At 28.7% G+C, this 18,780-nt stretch overlaps 1 protein-coding gene across 1 annotated transcript in view; it reads right to left on the bottom strand.

The window, feature by feature from the left end:
- Positions 1 to 4: 4 nt before the first annotated feature.
- The window catches only part of LOC135924866 (uncharacterized), a 30,551-nt gene continuing 11,775 nt past the window's right edge, over positions 5 to 18,780 (bottom strand). The window contains exons 3-16 of the mRNA XM_065459991.1: positions 12,950 to 13,170; positions 10,454 to 10,611; positions 10,125 to 10,271; positions 7,316 to 7,486; positions 6,570 to 7,212; positions 6,324 to 6,379; positions 5,819 to 5,916; positions 5,223 to 5,595; positions 4,757 to 4,893; positions 4,301 to 4,691; positions 2,201 to 4,045; positions 1,194 to 2,117; positions 960 to 1,048; positions 5 to 757 (exon numbers count right to left, since the gene is read on the bottom strand). Coding sequence (XP_065316063.1) covers positions 634 to 757; positions 960 to 1,048; positions 1,194 to 2,117; positions 2,201 to 4,045; positions 4,301 to 4,691; positions 4,757 to 4,893; positions 5,223 to 5,595; positions 5,819 to 5,916; positions 6,324 to 6,379; positions 6,570 to 7,212; positions 7,316 to 7,486; positions 10,125 to 10,271; positions 10,454 to 10,611; positions 12,950 to 13,170 — 5,377 coding nt within the window. The 3' untranslated portion in view covers positions 5 to 633. The remainder of the gene's footprint in view (positions 758 to 959; positions 1,049 to 1,193; positions 2,118 to 2,200; positions 4,046 to 4,300; positions 4,692 to 4,756; positions 4,894 to 5,222; positions 5,596 to 5,818; positions 5,917 to 6,323; positions 6,380 to 6,569; positions 7,213 to 7,315; positions 7,487 to 10,124; positions 10,272 to 10,453; positions 10,612 to 12,949; positions 13,171 to 18,780) is intronic.

Genomic DNA, 18,780 nt, shown 5'->3' with positions numbered 1-18,780 from the left:
ATAATATAAAAAATGGAAAATAAAAGTTTATATTTATATATTTTGTATGAATTTGAAATCATAAATACGCGTCGTCCGTCGATATAATTAATGTAAATAGAGTAGGAAACAAAATGATATTTATAATGAGTAAAAGATGATATAATAGGAATATGACAATTTTAATATATACTAAAAAAACTAAGCTAAAATTTATGGTATTTTTTATTTATTTTTAAAAATTCATATTTGTTTCAAAGCATTATAATAAAATTATTTTGTCATATCACAGTTGGGCAAAGGGGACTGAAATAATATTTCCAACTTTCAAATTTTTTTAAAATGGTTGTAAATGTTACTTTGGGTAAGTTATACTCACTACTTAAAATTAGAATTTTTAAGCTAAAAAAATAATACTTTGTTTGGTGGATTTAATTATTTTTAATTTGTAAAAGGACCCTATTTTATTTTAAATTTGTATTTTTAAAAACATACGAATTTATTGTTTAAAGAATGTAAACGGCGTAATACTTTTTCGTAAATTATTATTTATGAAAATTGAATATAAATGTTATATTTATGTTTTTCTAAGATCAAAGATTTTTTTAAAATGAAAAAGTTAAATATTGTTTATAAAATCTGTTTATGGCGCGTTTAGTATCCATTATCTTGATTGGTTTCTTGTGAGTTGAATAGTCTGTAAAAAGATTTCATATGTTTGTATTGTTCTATCTCGGCCTGTTGCTTATATATCACGATGGACAATTCGGCCTTGTGTCTTATTTTTCAAATATTAATCATTAATACGTTCAAGAATTTAGACTCGATATTTTTTTGCATTAAATAACAAATAAAATATATCTCTTGTCGAACTCTATTTTAAATTAAAACTTATAGTGCTTAACAATTTTTAAGAGATTTAATTTGAGAAATGATTAATTTTTTTTAATAAATAATTTAAATTATGTCTATTTTAAAACCTTGATATTAGCTTTTGGTAATTATCATCGTAATCTTCATAATCCTCTAAGTAGAGTGGTCTTAATGATTGTGGAGAAAATTGAGTTATCTAATTTTTTGTTTTTTGAAAAAAATAATGGCTTAATAATCATTCCCTTTAAATTTTTAAAATTTTCAACCATTAATTACTTAAAAAGATAAACGTGTATTTATTTTTCGAAAATATATAAAACAAAATTTATAAAAATCCATACCTTGGAATAGCAACTTTTGCAGAGAAACTTTTCAGATTCATCCAGATCTCGTCTTAATAGTTCGTCACCACAAGGTGGCCTTAGCTGTGTTCCATAGGCGGGATGCTGATGTGGTGAAGCTTCTGAAGGTAAATATGATGTTTCCCTGTATTTTATCATAGTTTTTTCAAACAAGATGCTCAACTTTTGGAGATCTTCTTCGCTTTTACAAGCTCTAGGTACTAAGCCACCATATTTGAATGGTAACGGAGCTTGGCTATTGTGGAAGTAATCCAATGAAGATTGCTGATTATCGTGACCAAGGATATTATATTGGTTGGGAATAGGTTGGTGAATATTGTTCCCGCTACTGATGCTATCTTGGTGGAAAGATGAAGAAAGGTGATTATTTGGGTGATGATGATGATGCCCGTTGAGCCGGCTTCTCACAGGAACTTTGCGTGTCAACCTCATTTGCATATTGAGATTGTTCACACTATTATCGGCACTATGGTTTAAATTGTTGGTATGATTCCTACGTTGTTTCGAAGAAATCTGGGGTGGTAGTTGATGCCTACCTTGCATTAGCGCCAACATATTAGTTGGGAAAGGGGAGCGACTAGTGTGTGAATGAGTAGAAGAAAGGCTACCTCCTCTATAGTGACTGTGGTGGTGATGGCGAGAAGTTGGTTTGCGTTTATGCTGTCTGGCTTCTGTTGCTTGGTAGCAACTACGAGCGTCCGGAAAATCTATGTTGTAATCATTTTTGAGTGGAGCAAAGAAAATATCCAAATTGCGGTCGTGATTGGCGTTGACATGGCCTTCTTGGACGCTGCCTTGGTCCTCGACTTCCAGGAGATCAAGACCACCAAGTAAGCTTTCTGTGCTAGAACTACGAGAAATAGTGAAAGGACTTGAATGGACAGAAAAGAGGGATGATTCCTCCTAATATTATAAAGATAATAATAAAATAAATATTTTAACTGAAAAAATTTAAAAGATGCAAAAATAATATCTTAAAAAATTACTTTCTCGTCCTTTTTATCTAAATGTTCATGTTCCATATACTGATAAAAATGGTATGATGGCTGATAGCTTGAAGTGTAAATAGGCATAGAAGGTTCTGTACTCAGAGGCTTAAAGTACACGGGTTCAGGGTATTTTATCTGAGAAGAATTATAGTCTTCAATAGTATTTTGATTAGTTACTCCTATACAGCCGTTAAGAAAAATCTTTCCTTCAGTATTGCTAATTGAGAAACGCCCTTTTTTGGTAGTAGTATACTTTGAATTGTTAATACGAACATCTATATTTTCATCGGAGGCCCCACTATTCGATTTTTTAATGGGCGATCCCGTTTTATCTATAAGCCGTTCAAAATTGGTTTCAGCAGTGTTTACATAATTGGGATTTTCAGCTTCCTTCGGTCCATTATCCACAGGTTCTGTGACGATTGATGGTTTGACATTATTGGGGTCCACTACCTTGTCACAAGTAATACTTTTACCAGTCTCTTCAAATCGAGCTATAATCTCCTTTCCAGTAAGCGATTCACATCTCTTCAACGAATCGTTAGAACCTTCAACGGAGTTTGTCTGATTGTGAAGAAGTACTGAGTTTATCACATTCTGTGATACCAATCCAATGCTAAGAGTTGGCAATGAAGCTTTTTTGAAGCTGTTAATGTTGATCGATGAAGGGTTTAGAACATTGTTGCTAATATTATTTCCGCAACCATTAGCAGTATTTGAGTTTCCGCCACTAGTGTTAGTATTATTTGCAAAAACTTTGTGTAGTTTGTGATTTAGGGATTCAAGATCTAAGAGAGGAGTCGATTTATTGTTGTTGTGGTAATTAGAGCCTCCTAAGGCGGTGTTATTTGGAACTAAATTGCTACCTGTGTGATGTGACAATGTTTTTTTAGCAGTAGTGTTGATGAGACTGTTTATACTGGCCGAGAGGGTTGAAACCGTAGAGGATTTATTACTAATTATATTGTTACCAGTGATTTGAAAGATAGATGATTGATGAGAGTCAATTTTCTTGACCGTTGTAATAGTATTTGGATTGAAACTAACATTAATATTTTCGATGCTGAGAGCCGTTGAAGATCCTATAAAATCGTTAGTCATATTTGCTTCTCTATTTAATGTCGTTTTCATATCGATGGGAGTCGTTGTTTTTAGATAGTTGGAGGATATTTGTTGTGGCTGCAGCGGACGCTTTTCATTGATTTCGGGCATATTATGAGTTGTTAACGATATAGGTTTCGAGTAGGAGTTGTTAATCATGTTTTCCATTACGGAAGAAAAGGGAGGTATAAATGTCGGGTTAGAAACGTTGGAAGAAGAGGAATTAGAAGAGTAAGGCAAGTTGAGGGACCTGGTGCCACTATACATGGGAGTTTGCTGAATGTGATTATGATTTTGCATGATATTGTTTTGAAAGGGTGGCCCGTAAGGCATAAACCTATGTGGGTGACTGTAAAAGTTGGCTAACGGGTGATTGTGGGGAAGGGCATGTGGATGAGGAAATGGAGGTAGCATTGTATGTTGCTGATTTATTTGATTCCACAAGTGATACTGATAAAAGTAATCGGTAGAATAGGGATAATAAGTGTGGTAGCCGGAAAAAGAGTTCCTGTGGGATATAGCAGGTTCGAAACAATTCAGTGGCGTATTTTGTTTTTGATCGTAAAAATTTTGTTGGTTATTAATAAAGGGCTGAGGGGCGTGCCCCATCAAAGAAGGGTGGTAGTGGTTGTAATTATTGGGTGGCGTTGGCAGAGTAATGTAAGGATTATTGAGCATTTGGTCTTGGTTGAGCAAAAGCGTTTCCCAAAATCGGTTCGATAAGTTTATATCTTGCATCTCCTTGAGTCATAATTTAATTTTTTTTAAAAAAAATATTTGATAATTATAATTCTATACCTTCATTTTTCTAAAAAAATAATTAAATTTACTTTCCAAATCACACAAACCAAGTGAAAAATTAGTGGCTACTCTTAAAGGTCATAAATATATTTATCATTGAGTGACCAGTCACTGTACGATCACAGTATAATATAACAAACGAATGATAGGTTTAAGGTTTACAATATTAAAGTAATAAATAAATAAATCATGCACCTTTTTGGCATTGTAACCAACATCTCGATTCTCAATCTTCACAGGGTGCTGACCACTATCAAAGTTTAAAGTGTTTTCGTTTCCGTTCTGATAAATAGAACCAGTAGAGTTGGGTTGTTGAACCTGATCTTGACTTTGTTGTCTAAAAATTTGGCACTGGATTTCCTGTAACTTCTGTTGCAGCTTTTGAATGGCTATGTTTGTGAGCATGACGTCTCTTTCCAAATACAAATTACTATGACTACTATTACCATTAGCGTGTGGGGCTGAGCCTCGCCTCTTCAAATTATTGATTTCTCCGTTCATTGCCTGTCTGTTCTCTTGCTCGGTTTCGGAGTGATTGGCTGAGGCCAAAGGAATGGGCGTGGATGAGGAAAATACGAAGGGCAAACTGTGGGTTATTTTCAAATGTATTTTATAATTTATATTCCTTCATTTAATAAATATTTAAATTACTTTCCAGGAGGGAGAATCGTAGTTGCGATAGTTGAAGAAGACATGTTTTTGTGAACATCTTTGACCGAACTGATGAGGTGAATAAGTCTTTGCGTGAAGGCTTCACTCTGGGTACATGAAAGGAGGTTTTGTTGAATCTAATGATATCAAAAAAGATTTCATTATGAAAGGATGATAGAGCTTGAAATATTTTTATATGATCAAATATCACGATTTATATCTTAAAATGAATATAATAAAGTATGACATTCCCAAAATTTTTAATTACAAACTTATATTTTAACATGCAAGTGGATTGTATGAAATGGAAAATGTTTTATAAAAATATATTTAAAAGCAAGATTTCAATAAGACTTAGATATGTAATTTCTTTCAGCGGTATTCAATCAAGAAGACATTAATTAATATCTTTCCAATAAAAATTATAAGTAAAAAAACAAAAAAATAATGGAAAAATAAATGTTACCAAATTATTGGCTATATCGTTGGGATCCGTTGCCTCGGGCGTGAACTTAAAAGTGGTAGTTATTTGCTTCCCCGTGTCTATAACACATTCCAAAACTAGCTCCACCAAGCCGTTTTCTTGGTCCATACTTATGACAGCTAATTTGGGAAGTGACGAGCAAATCGAAGAGGAGGAAAGAGAAGTGGGACAGGAATATTCAATTCCAATGCTTTTCTTTTTAGCCCTGCTTGTCAAAGGTTCAGTGTTGATATTTGTAATAATAGTGTTAGTGGAGGTACAGGTGGTGGAAGAAAGTGTTGTGGATAACTGAGACTTAGCAGATAAATATAGGTTTGTGGATGAAGAAGATAGATCTTCGTTACGAAGGGATTCACTTTTGAGTATAAGTAAGATAAACATATATTAAGCTACTTAAGAAATAAATGAAAAATATAAAATTCGAAATAGGCGTGTAAATCTATAATTACACTTAAACCTAGGAAGCTAAAAACCAAAAGTCTATGATTTATTACACTAAAAATGTCTAGCAATCAAACCCGAATTGGGATTAAAAACGAGAATAATAATTGTTTTATATATATAAAATATCCAGTTACCTCTCAGAACCGGAAATAATCATGTCGTGTTGAACGGTTTCCGAATCGGATATTGGTTGCTGTGATTCGACGCTACTACTCATCATTTTTTCAATATCCTATCAGAAAAAATCGAAGATTATTATATGGCTTGTGTTAAATAAAAATTAAGAATAGAAAAAAGGAAGTATTATAGTTTAAATATTTTTTTTAAACAGAAAAGGTTTCAAACAAAAAAGATAAAGGTTCAATTAAAAAATGAAAAGAATAAAATTTTCATTTTTATATTATTTTCAAAACTAAAAATTCAAATAAAATTTAAAAAAATGGTTATATATATTGAATTTTAAAAAAAATAGCAATAACGAATTTTCCTTTGAATGGGAATCCCGGCACTAATTATGGAAGTGTGAATTGATTTAAAAATAAATCATTTATATGATTATGAAAAATATAATGAGCTTTTAAATATGGTATTAAAAAATTATTTATTTACTAAATCTAATATAAAATAATATTTTAGAACTTGATCACTGGGCAGCATTGATACTACAGGTTCGAATATTGGACTTTCGGGAGATTCTGCAAAATATGTCAAATATAAAATCAATAAATCTTTTCATCAATTTTTTGTACATTTAAAGGAAAAGTAAAATAAAAATCTTATTCATTCAAAAGAGTGGCATACTGTTAAAACAGCCATATTTGATTATTCTGATTGGCCTGTAGTGAACTCATCTTTGTAGATATTATTTACATAGATCATTATTACCTTCTATAATCGGGTTAAGGAGGCAGGAAATAGACGAAAACAAAGAGGAAGGCACCACTGGCAATGGAATAAAATTGGAATGTGATGTTAATGGCCCGTTTACAATACTATTCATCGGATTTGTCAAGGAACAAGCTGATAAGCTGCTATTATTGGTGGATTCGTTTTGAATGTTCTCGCTATTCGTATTCATGTCAGAAGTGATGGCGTCTTTGCTATCCTTTTCTCTTTGAGAAGCATTAATAGCGACAAAATTTTCTTTCTCGTTAATCGTATTTGTCGAAGTCAGGGACGTTTCCCTCGAAGGAGCATCTTCGGATGGTTTATTTGATAATCTCATTTCGCAACTATCCATAATTGTTTCCTCTACAATCGTTCCCCCATTATTATCCAAACACTCAATCGAAAAACTTTCGGAAGTTGGATTTAACAGCTGAGCGGAAGTGTGTGTTGTCTGAGACAAAGAGTTGCTCCTAACCACTAACGAGGGTGTAGCGTTGTTACTTAATTGCAGAGATTCGTGCTTGGTCAGAGCTTGTTTTTCCTTTTCCAACGCTTTGCTGACAATCGCCACTCGTTCTCGAATGAGCTTTGCTACACAACGAATGTTTTCCACATCTTCTTGGAAAAAACCGGAATTGGCCTGTAGAGAAATATGATCATTATTTATTTCTTACTTTTAAAAACAGCTCTATTTTTTTTCTTTCTTTCCTCTTTTCTTACTTTCTTTACAAATAAATACTCACCATCTCCTGGGCCACTTCCATTGGATTATCAAGATTGATATCAAAATCAAACTGCACCGCCTCGTTGGTTTTGCATTTATCCTTTCGCTTAGCAGGGTTAAGAACAAACAGGCGTAGTTGTATACAATTTGGCGTTTCGTTTCTACATTCCTCTGGGGCTACCAGTTCGACCTTTGATAAAATATATTAATGCAACATTTTTTTAGTTTTGTGTTGGGGTAAGAATGTTTTTAAACTATACAAAGGAATGATTTCTAAACAAGGTGGAACAGGGTAATGTGGGTCAGCCCAAGACAAATACTTTAAAATTCATATTGAAAAATCGCTTATAGATTAACGTTTCACTTTCTACTAATTTAGTAAATAAATAATAAATATAATCAAATTTTTAACAGTAGTTTTTAATTAAATAATTACAAAATGATATTATATAGTACTAGCAAAAATTATTTGCAATAATATATAATTTTGAAAAAAAATTTGATTAAATGTAGTGCTGTAAAGTAACGTCATTACTAACGGTATTACTTTTTTGAAGAAAAGGAATTCCATTCGTTACCCTTTTCTAGAGGTAATGAGTAATTGTAAGTGTTTCTTTTTTTGAGTAACGGTAACGCAAAACGTTACCTTAAAATTTTTTCCTAAAAAATATGGGAAAAACATATTTTGTACTATAAAATTATTTTTTAAATTTTATAAATAATTTAAGCAGAGTTTTTAAGTCAGATACCAATAAATTCCTTCATTTTTATTTTAAATTTTCAGTCAAGATTTTTAATCTAATTAATATTGAATCAATCAAAATATGTTAATTTTTAATTTTATTCTGTAATATTATAATTTATTTTATAAATATTATGTCAATTGTATATATTTCTTCAGATGAACATGATTTAACCTGCCCTAGTCCCAATATGATACATTTTTTACGCCAATAAAGAAAATGAAGGATACAAAGTCTAAACTTTGTAAAATTGTGTCCCAACTCAAATATTTCATTGTGCAATAAACATACAGTCTCAAACTGTGCCGCCATTCTTAAGGAAAAAAATATAACTGATTAAACAGGTTATAACAAGGTAAAACTCTTTTTATAACTCCGTGAAATTAATAGTTTTATTAAGGAGTATAGCATATTTGATGAATCTTGTGATAAATCCGAATTGCAGAGATTTTCAGATAATGATAAGTTGTTCATATTTATATTGTGGTTAGTGTTAATTAAAAAATATGATTTATGGAACCTGTTACTAAGGTTTTTCGATTTTAAAACTTTTGGGATCACTCTTACGATAACTATTATAATATTAAAACTTAAAATTTTCTTTAAATAATTTCAAGTTTTGTAAGCCACTTATTAATGCAATCCTGCAAGATATAGATAAAATGTATACAGTTGAAATATTGTTTAGAATTTTTATTTTTGATTATATTTATTTTCAATAAATCGAACACATCTATAAAGATGAATATATATTATCATCAATATTCACCCGCTACTTAGATTAGATTGGCCCGAATAAAATTATAAGCCAACGAAGGCAGAAAGCTTGAACTTATTTCGAGTTCGAGAAAATATCTTGACAAAGAAAAAACAGACTTTAATTCCTTTAAAAAACAACACACATACCAGATTATTTCCTGATAAAAATAAAAAGAATTTTGATGGAAATTTGAATGAAGATTCCATTGAAGATCTAGCTTTTTTCAAAATAAAGATCATTCCTAAATTTTTAATAAATTCCCCCAATTAAAATTTTTATTTAACCATGCTCTGCGGCAGTTGAACGTGTGTGTGTAGCACAGCGAAATATGTCTTGTTTATCTGATCAAAATTTTGGAAATCATTTGTTGTTAAAAATAAATAAAAAATTATTATAACAAATAAATTATTCTTTTATAATCTTATTTATATTATATATAGGGAAAAAAAATTATTATAAAAAAATCTCATATAATATATTTTTTGTATAATTTTATTTATATTGTGTATAAGAAATATTTGTATATAATATTTAATTTTTCAAGTAACGCGTTACTTTCTGAATAGCAGTAACACGCGTTCTTTTTTTAACATGGTAACGAGTAACTCGTTTCTTTTTTGAAAACGTTTACAGCACTAGTTAAATGTATTCATTTGAAAAACAAAACGGTCTTAGTTATAAAAATAAACTTTTCTCCAAAGAGAGGACTTTTATGAAACCATAAATTTAAAAAGTTTTATCGCATAATATAATATATTTTTCAAAATTCTAAAAGTATGAAATATTAATAAAATAAACTCTTGTCTTTGTGTATATGTGGTAACGGGATTCGATGAGGATTATGAAATTCTCAATTTTAAATTTATTACTCATTGTACATTTGGAAAATCTATTTGACCGGTAATGTATTCCAGTATCCATAGTATCTCATTACAAATTTCTAACAATTTTGCCGTTTACTCTTAAACTTATACAATATAATTGATTTTTTTTCAAGTTATAATAAAAAAAATATCAAAGGTACATGGCAAAATTGTATGAATACTCTAAACATGCGGATTACATATCCCGTGTTAATGAATTTCAGACAATTTGACATAAAAACTTGTATTATTTTTAAATTTTATATGAACAATCTATAATTATTATAAATCATGAATAGTTTACAATACTTGTCAAAATTGTCTGCCATCTGGAAATACATTTCCGATCAAATAAAATTTACAAATTTAAAAATTGCCCTCAGTAAACGATTTAAGTGAGAGATTCCGAATCCCCATGGATTCCATATCCCATTACAACGCATATTCGCAAATCAATCTAACCTTGAATCCGTAATCCTCCATAAAAAGTTCGTGGTTCAACAAGCTTTTAGCAGTGAAACGCTTATCACATTTAACATCTATACAACCTTGGATTATTTCACGTAGGGCCGGAAGCTCGACTTTCTCCAAAGCCACGGGTTTAACCCCCTGTATTATTATTTTTTTAAATTTAATCTCAAATCTTATAATCTTTGTACTTTTTTGGAATTCAAGTATGAATTTTTTATATATATCTTGACAGTATTTAATCTCAACTACAATGTTTCTTTTTGAAAAAATCTTTGCCCTATTTATATCTCACATAATTAAGGTATAGTATGGTTACGTACTGTGGTTACTCTCTTGTAAATCTGTGCTGCGTTATGGCATTCTGAATAAGGATATTCGCCAGTGGCCATCTCCAGCACGCACATACCGAAAGCATATATGTCTACGCTTTCGTCATAGTGTTCTTCGTACATCTCGGGAGCCATAAATTCAGGAGTGCCTAAAAGAAATTTTAAAAAATTGTAATATAAATTTTTATTATGAATGTAATTCAGATAATTACCTTGACTAATTATACATCATATTTATATGACTAAATTTCATGAAGCCTATCTAAAAATGAATATTAATTAGTTTATCTATAATAAAATAACTACGTAATATTGATAAATTTATAACTTCATTTTACAACAAATGGTACCAATTAGACCTATTCAAAAGCGAATACGAATCGAATAATGATTTATTTGCATTGGATTCTTCTACATAAATCGAATAAAAAAATATGCTATTCTTATTCGATTAGATAATTAAAAATAGTGAATAATATAATTCTAAGGTTGTTAAACGGCTCGATTTTTAAAAACGGCTAACCCAATATTTTAGCCATAAAATATTATGCAAGCTTGATATTTCATTAATATGTCTAAACTTTTATGCCATCTATAAAATCTCCGGGCTTTCGTAACATTTTTTTGTTAAAATCTTGGGTTAGCAGTTTTTAAAAATCGAGCCGTTTAACAATCATAACGATTAGTTTAAAGAATCTAATGAATAATTCATTATTCAATTCGTATTTGAATAGGCCTTGTGCTAATATAGCAAACCACTTTTTCAAAAAAATCTAATGAAGGAATGTGAGACGTTTTTTTATTTAAATTTTTTGGGGGCAATACAGATTAAATTTCAGCGATAATTAATTAAATTGTTTTCAATATTTTTTCTTTTCGGAATTATTAATAAGATAGTATTCTTGTATTCTTGGAGAAATTTAGGCTAGCGTGTAAATTAATATACAATATAATTTGAATATTTTTTATCGCTCTAGCTTATCGTTAATTTACCATATTTCGATTTGGCAAATAAACTTTTAAAAAAACGACGCTTGGAGCTCTACTACACAATGATTCAATATGAATATATGATATAGTTATTAGCATACGTGATTAAAATTAATGAAAAAAAAAGTAAACAAGATATTTATTTATGAACTCGTATTTTTAAAAAAAATGGGTTCAAATAATTTTAGCTGATATCAGCGAATAAAACTTTAACTTCAGAAAAAAATTAAAACTACAAAATTTTATTAAACAATTATAATTCGTTCTAAATTAAGTGAATGGAAATTTACAAGGCTGCTTCCAAATCTTTTTTTAACTCTTTCTTTTCGTTAGCTCTAATCTATTTTTTGATACAAATGATCGGAACACGTAACCAAAAAAAATTGGGTGTGGCATTCTTGGGATCAGCCCTCTCCCAAAATATTTTATTAAACAATTATAATTCGTTCTAAATTAAGTAAATGGAAATTTACAAGATTTGTTTTTTTTAACTTTTTCTTTTCGTTAGCTTTACACAGTGTTGTGATGATTTAATGAAACATATTGACGATTAAATTAAAACCCATCCATATAAAATTATAATCTTTGCAAAAATAATTAAAATATAAAAGCATTATTGAAAATTCTTTTATTACTCCTTTTGTTATTTTAATTATTTTTGCAAATAAAATAATTTTATATGAATGAGTTTTAATTTAATCGTCAATATGTTTCATTAAATCATCACAACACTATAATCTATTTTAGATACAAATGATCAGACCGCGAACCCAAGTTCGGCTTAGCAAACCCTCATTACAAACCCCGATTTTCCCCAAATTCCATCAAATTTTTTGAAGTTTAGATATAAAAAAAATTCACCCCCCCCCCCTTAAGGTAATGTTTCATGTAAACCTGATACGATTTTTATTGTTATTACTAAAATTTGGTATTTAAAATTAGTACGAATTTAGTGGTTAATGTTTTGCTTTGGTACTTAATTTGTTATTTCTCGTGCATGTTTTATAACAAAAAAAATACAAAAGTTCAGCTCATTTTCTTTAATTTTTGTTTGGTTTTTATTTTTTAAATATTTTTTTATTCGATTATTAGGGTTAGACTGTGCCTTAAATATCAAAAAATTAAATTCACAAACTTTATTGGAAACAAGGTCCAAAACATAATTCTAGAAAATTTTATAAATTTAACATACGGACTTAATTAAAATTTGTAACTTTTAGATTTTTTGAAAAAGATTTTGAACACAGCCTTAACAAAAATAATATATATGATTAATTTTTAAAATCCAAAACTTGCAAAAATCCGGAACAAACCGAAAGGAACGAAGATTTATAAACTAGGACGAACCTATATCAATTTTAAAAAACTGAAACCGAAATAAGCCGTTTTGAACCGAAATGGAACTGAAGAGTTATATATTGGTTAGACGCCCTGATTCTACTTAATCTGATGATATATATTTTTTAAATCGAAATATTTATATAACAAGTATTATACCTATCACGCTTTTAGCGAAGGATGATTTTTTGAGGGTAGCCAGACCTAGGTCTCCAATCTTGACAGAGCCAGTGTTGCCGGTTATGAATATATTGTCGCATTTAAGATCCCTGTGAATTATGGGCGGATCCCGCGTGTGCAAAAAATTCAACCCTTTCAGAATCTGTCGGCACCAATTCTTTAGGACTTTTATGTTGAGTTTCTTAAAGCGCTTGATGTAACTTTATTTATATTTTTTATAAATAAAATAATTCATAGTTCTCAAATATTTGTCGGTTTTTCAAAAATAGAAACTTTTGTTAAATTTCGCATTGGCATATTTGTTCTATTAAGACTGATCAACACGAATTCAGTTAATTAAAATTTGCGAGCACAATCCAAAAATTCGCTATATTAGCCTTGTCTTTGCAGCAAATTAAAAAATGGAGCGAATACCCACATTTTGTAAAAATACTACCTTTTTATTGGTGCGCGTCAAAAAAGCGCAAAGCTTAGTCCGGCCAAAAGTATTTCTATTAAATCATGTGTAAAAAAATTGGATATTATGATCATGTCTATCGTTTTTTTTAAATAATTTACAAATTTATATTTTTGCGTCGGAAAACTGATTTAATTTTTTTAAATAGATGCGCAGTAATCATTAGTGCATCTCGTGACTTAAATAACGATTTAGACTTTCTCTAATATAGTAAATACTAATTGATAAATTTTCTTCGCTCTTTTTAAAATTAAAATTAATGTCGGCTAACATTATAAAAACCAAACTGAATTATTTTTCGGATAATTTCAAAAATATGGCGATTTCATAAGTCTGTTATTTTATTTTATTTTATTTATGATAATATTTACTCGCTTTCAGTATGCTTTTGGCACTCCCCGAAGCAAATGATATAAATAAGTAATTTTACAAATTACTTTTTTGTTTACGTGTTTGGTGGATTCAGAATTTAAAAAAAACTATATTATTGTTATTATCTTTTAAAAATTTAGAATACATAATACTTACCATTTAAACCAACACAAACGAATTATGCAAACTAATGTTGATAAACGGCTCGATTTAAGCCGATTTTTTAAAAAGCTAATTCAATGTTTTATTCAGAAAAATATAATGCAGGAAAGGTGCTCAATGGGTATTATAGCCAAAATCGGTTGGGGGGGATAATAACCAAATTATAGCTGAAAGATATTCATTGAGTATTTACATAGCTATCTACTTAATATTTAAATATTTCCTAACCCTCGAGATATCACTAATACATGTCCAAACATTTATGACATTTATAAGAAAAATCTTCAGGCTTGCGTAATATTTTTCTAGGTAAAATATTGAGTTGGCTGTTTTTAAAAATCGGCTCAACTCGAGCCGTTTAACTTCACTAGTTACAGCCTGTCTATAACATCTTTGTGCCTTTAATGTTTTGATTTCAAGTTCCTGAAATATTAATTTACAATGTTTCTACTAGGTCTTGAAATTTCGGGCTTTCATAAAAATTTAAAAATTCTGCATTCCTTTGCAAACATTATTCGATCGAAAGAGGGCCGAAAAATTAAGACCCCAAATGGTCCCGATTTTTAAAAAGATAAATTTTAAATCAATTAACCAGTTTGATGAAGCATCATTAGTTTCTCATAAATATTATATTTCTTGATTTTTCTTAAACTAAATGGACTGACAGATACAGCTTTTTTTCGATTTTGACTTCGAATTCAGCCCTGAAAATAAACACTCATTAAATTTTCTTTCCTGCCCATATCTGTTATTTTTTCTAATATTATTCTTATTTGCTATTTTAACTAAAAATTTTAAAAATAGAATTATATAAATTCTTTCTCATCATAAATAAGAATTTAAAGGATAGAAAACAACATTTTGTATTATAGTTAATGTATGTCTATGATGTTAGGTTTTTGAAAGAAGAAAGAAACAAAAATTATATAATATTCTCAAACAAACATAAATTGGGAATTTAAATAAAAAATAAATTATAGAAGGGGATTTTAATTTTTTTTGAGATAATAAAAAAAATCATTTTAAATTTAATTATAATTTTTAAAAAGCAGTCTGCGATAAAATAAAATCTTATTATATTTTTAATTATTTATAAAAAATATAAAATGTATAAATAATTATTATATATCATGAAACCTCTATAAAGTGACCTCTCCAGCGAGGTAACTAAACCACCGTTCTAAGATTATAAAAAAAAGAGTAAGCGACCCACATTATAGAGGTTTTTACTGTATCAATTATTATATATAAGATAAACAAATGAGATTACTTTTTGTATGTGGTAGTAGTAGGAAGATTTACAAAAGAACAAGGATACATTTTGAAAATTTTATTTTATGTGGAATAAAAAAAAGTACTAGACACAATTAAAATTAATTTGTTTTATATATTTTTTTAATACCATTTTTCGTAAACCAAATTTTTTTGGCTAAAAATAACATAAAATGTATTATATATTATATAAATTTCTAAAATAGAAGGTTCAATGAATCCATGAGTGAAGGCGGGAGGGGGGGGGGGGAGAAAACACCACATATTTTATACCAAAATTTGTTTCACAAATAAAAATAATATCATTCATTTCGTGTAAAAAAAAATTGGTGGTAGAAGAAAAAAGAAACATTTTCAGTTTATTTTTGCAAGATAAAACCTATAAATAAAATAAATGCATAATCATCTCTTTGGAACACTTCAGTTCGGTCCGCCCCAGCTAAACTGTTATTTAAAATAATCTAATCAAACTCGTGGTCATTTATAAGATGTTTCAATATATTAATGTAGACTCATATCTCCAAACTCTACATTTCAAAACTAATTTATGGTTCTAGAGAAAGATTTGCTACGACATATTTTTTGCAAATGAAAATAGCAATTTGGAGCAAGCGCGCCAAAAATCCAGTTATTAATTACTGAATTTTTTATTATGACAAATCGATTTCGAAGAAAATTTAGAGTAGCGTTAATTTTTTATGTGTTTTATTAAAATGTTATATAGCGTGTATCCTTATATATAAAAAAAATTGATGATTTTGAGAAACGTATGCTACCTAGTCGGTTCAGTAAGTGTCTCCCAATTCGAAGGTTGTGGGCTCGAATCCAGCAAGGGTCATGTTTTTTAAGCCAATTTGGTGGTTCCGTCCTTGGGAGAATGATACATAGTATATCGGACTCTACCACGTAATTCCGTCAAATATATATTAAAAAATTAATGTGCCTTATCGTATTTTATTAAATTTTGGTCGTTGTTTAGCAAGTGGTCTAACGTGATATATCATTACCCGAAAATTTTCAGACCATAATATGTAAAGTGAAAATAATAAAAACACGAAATAGATTTGAGAATAAATTTTATTATAATTGGCGCAACAGGATCTATATTTTTTTTAAAGCTGATCAAATAAGAAATTAAATCTAATTATTTACATTATTCGTAAATGATAAGGAAAAATACCTAATTCGACATCGCATGAATCTTAAAAAATTTAGATATTGGTTTAAAAAGTGGCAATGGGTTTAAAGAAAATATAATAGTGCGCACACATTGAGCGTTTCAAACCAAACGCAACATTTTAAATAAGTTCCTAAAAAAGGATTTGTCTTTTGAAAATCATATTATCGTCTGCGTTTTTATTTCTTTAATTTCTAAATATTCCTTTTTAGGATATAAGTAAGATATTTATATTACATTTTATATAATATTACACAGCGAATAATAATAAAAAGTAATGATAAAGCAAACCTATTTGCGTTTTTTAAAATGGTTGCTAACGCCAAACTCTAATTTTACCAATTTGCACGAGGTCATTTGGAATGCATTATTTGCGCTTGAAACGCAGTGTTTGAAACTCAATTTGTGCGCATTATAAATGAGTTAATCCAATACTAAACTTATATAGGATATGTTAGACTGGACATTTCTTAACTCGATAAAAGGATATGTTAGACTGGACACTTCTTAACATTTAAAATACGAGAGGTAATAGTAGTATTATTAAAATACATACAAGTGTTAGATTTGTATTACTTTAAAACTATACATAATTATAATCGCACAAGGGATTTAATGCTTTTATTTATTTTATTAATCAATGAACATAAATATTGTATAATGTATATAAAATATTTTTTTCTTTTACTTATTATTTAAATGGTGTCGTGGCCAGATATAATAAATTATATTTCAGATATAAACAAAATTATAGCAAAGCTATAAAGGTCATATAGAATATGGAATAGAAAAAGGAAAAGGAAATAGTAAATGTATCTTATGGATGGCAATGAAAAGTTAAAAAAACATAATTTATAAATCAACTTATTTTACATTATTTTATATCTGTTTCTGTGCAATAAACGAAGAAGAAGGAAGAGGGAGGGATTATGGATAAAATTTTAATTTGTTAATAAAAATATGATAATATAATCTTATATTTATGAATAGATAGATATAAAATTTTAAAATTAAATTATTATTAACCGCAATTATAAGAATTAATCAACTCGTGTGAGTTTCGAGTTATTAAATAAAATACTTCGCATGAACTTTAATAAAATAAGTTTAAAAAATTTACATCATAGTTTAATTTTTTTTATGCATATAAACATAGTATAAATATAATAATTTATAAAAATAATATTCATCGCGGAAATTTATAAAATATGACATTTATGATAAATGGTTTTATTTTATATTAAAAAGAAAAAAGTATTAATAGAAATAGTGAAAAAATTTAGAGTTTTATAAAATAAAATATGACTGCTTCCAGGGAATTAAATAAAATTACAAGTCTTCCAGCTATATCTGTGCTAGAATCTTGCAAGATATATAAAAATTTGGCCCGAGCCTGCTGGTAAAAAGAAACTTTATGATAACCAGTAGTGCTGCAAAGTCGCTCCATTTGAGCTTATTTTTAAAAACGCTAACTCAATATTTTATCCAGAAAAATGCTAGATTCTGTTCATAGATGCAAAGGCTTGGGAATTTATTAGCGAAATCTCGAGGAGCTAATATTTTTCTCTCTAAAATCACTAATAACCAGTTCAATGTATTGTATTTTAATTTGTAAATCTATATTAATAATTATTTTTGGTTTCGAGATAATTTATTGATGATCTCTCATGGGCCGGGCTCGGGTCGACCCCGCGGAATTCTAGTCTATTTATATCAGAGACCTTATTTTAAATTTTTAAAATATACTCAAGCTGGGCCTGAAAAATTTTTTTTTAAATGGCCGGGCCGTATTTTTTTAAAAAATTTATACAACATGAATTATTATATTTGTCAATTAGATATGGTTATAATGATTATATATAGTTATGAATATAATGTTTGGTGAAAATTAACACTAGCTAACACTTATAGTATCTATTACATAATATAATTATAGTTTTCCTACCATGGAATAAATACGCTAAGGATAAAACACATTATTATATAATAATATGTTATTTTTTATTAATTAAAATATCAGTTTTATTTTTTTTATAAATACAATTAATATAGTATATTCTCAAAATATTATTTACACAAATTTTTTATAGTATCAATTTGTAATATACTGAATATCTGTTTAGAATAATAAAAAAATAAAAATATGTAGTAATGTTGTTAAACGGCTCGTTTTGAGCCGATTTTTAAAAACGGCTAACTCCGTTTTTTATGCAGAAAAATATTATGCAAGCCTGAAAATTTTGCTCATAGAAGGAGCAAAGGTCTAGACACATAGTATCGAAATTTCGAGGCTTAGTCAATATTTTTCTGGCTAAGATATTGAGTGCCGTTTTTAAAAATCGGCTCAAAACGAGCCGTTTAACAAAATTA

This window comes from Gordionus sp. m RMFG-2023, chromosome 2 (genome assembly GCF_954871325.1).
Source record: "Gordionus sp. m RMFG-2023 chromosome 2, tfGorSpeb1-WG-v2, whole genome shotgun sequence".
Classification (NCBI taxonomy): Eukaryota; Metazoa; Nematomorpha; class Gordioida; order Chordodea; family Parachordodidae; genus Gordionus; species Gordionus sp. m RMFG-2023.
This window is presented reverse-complemented; position numbering and strand designations above follow the sequence as displayed.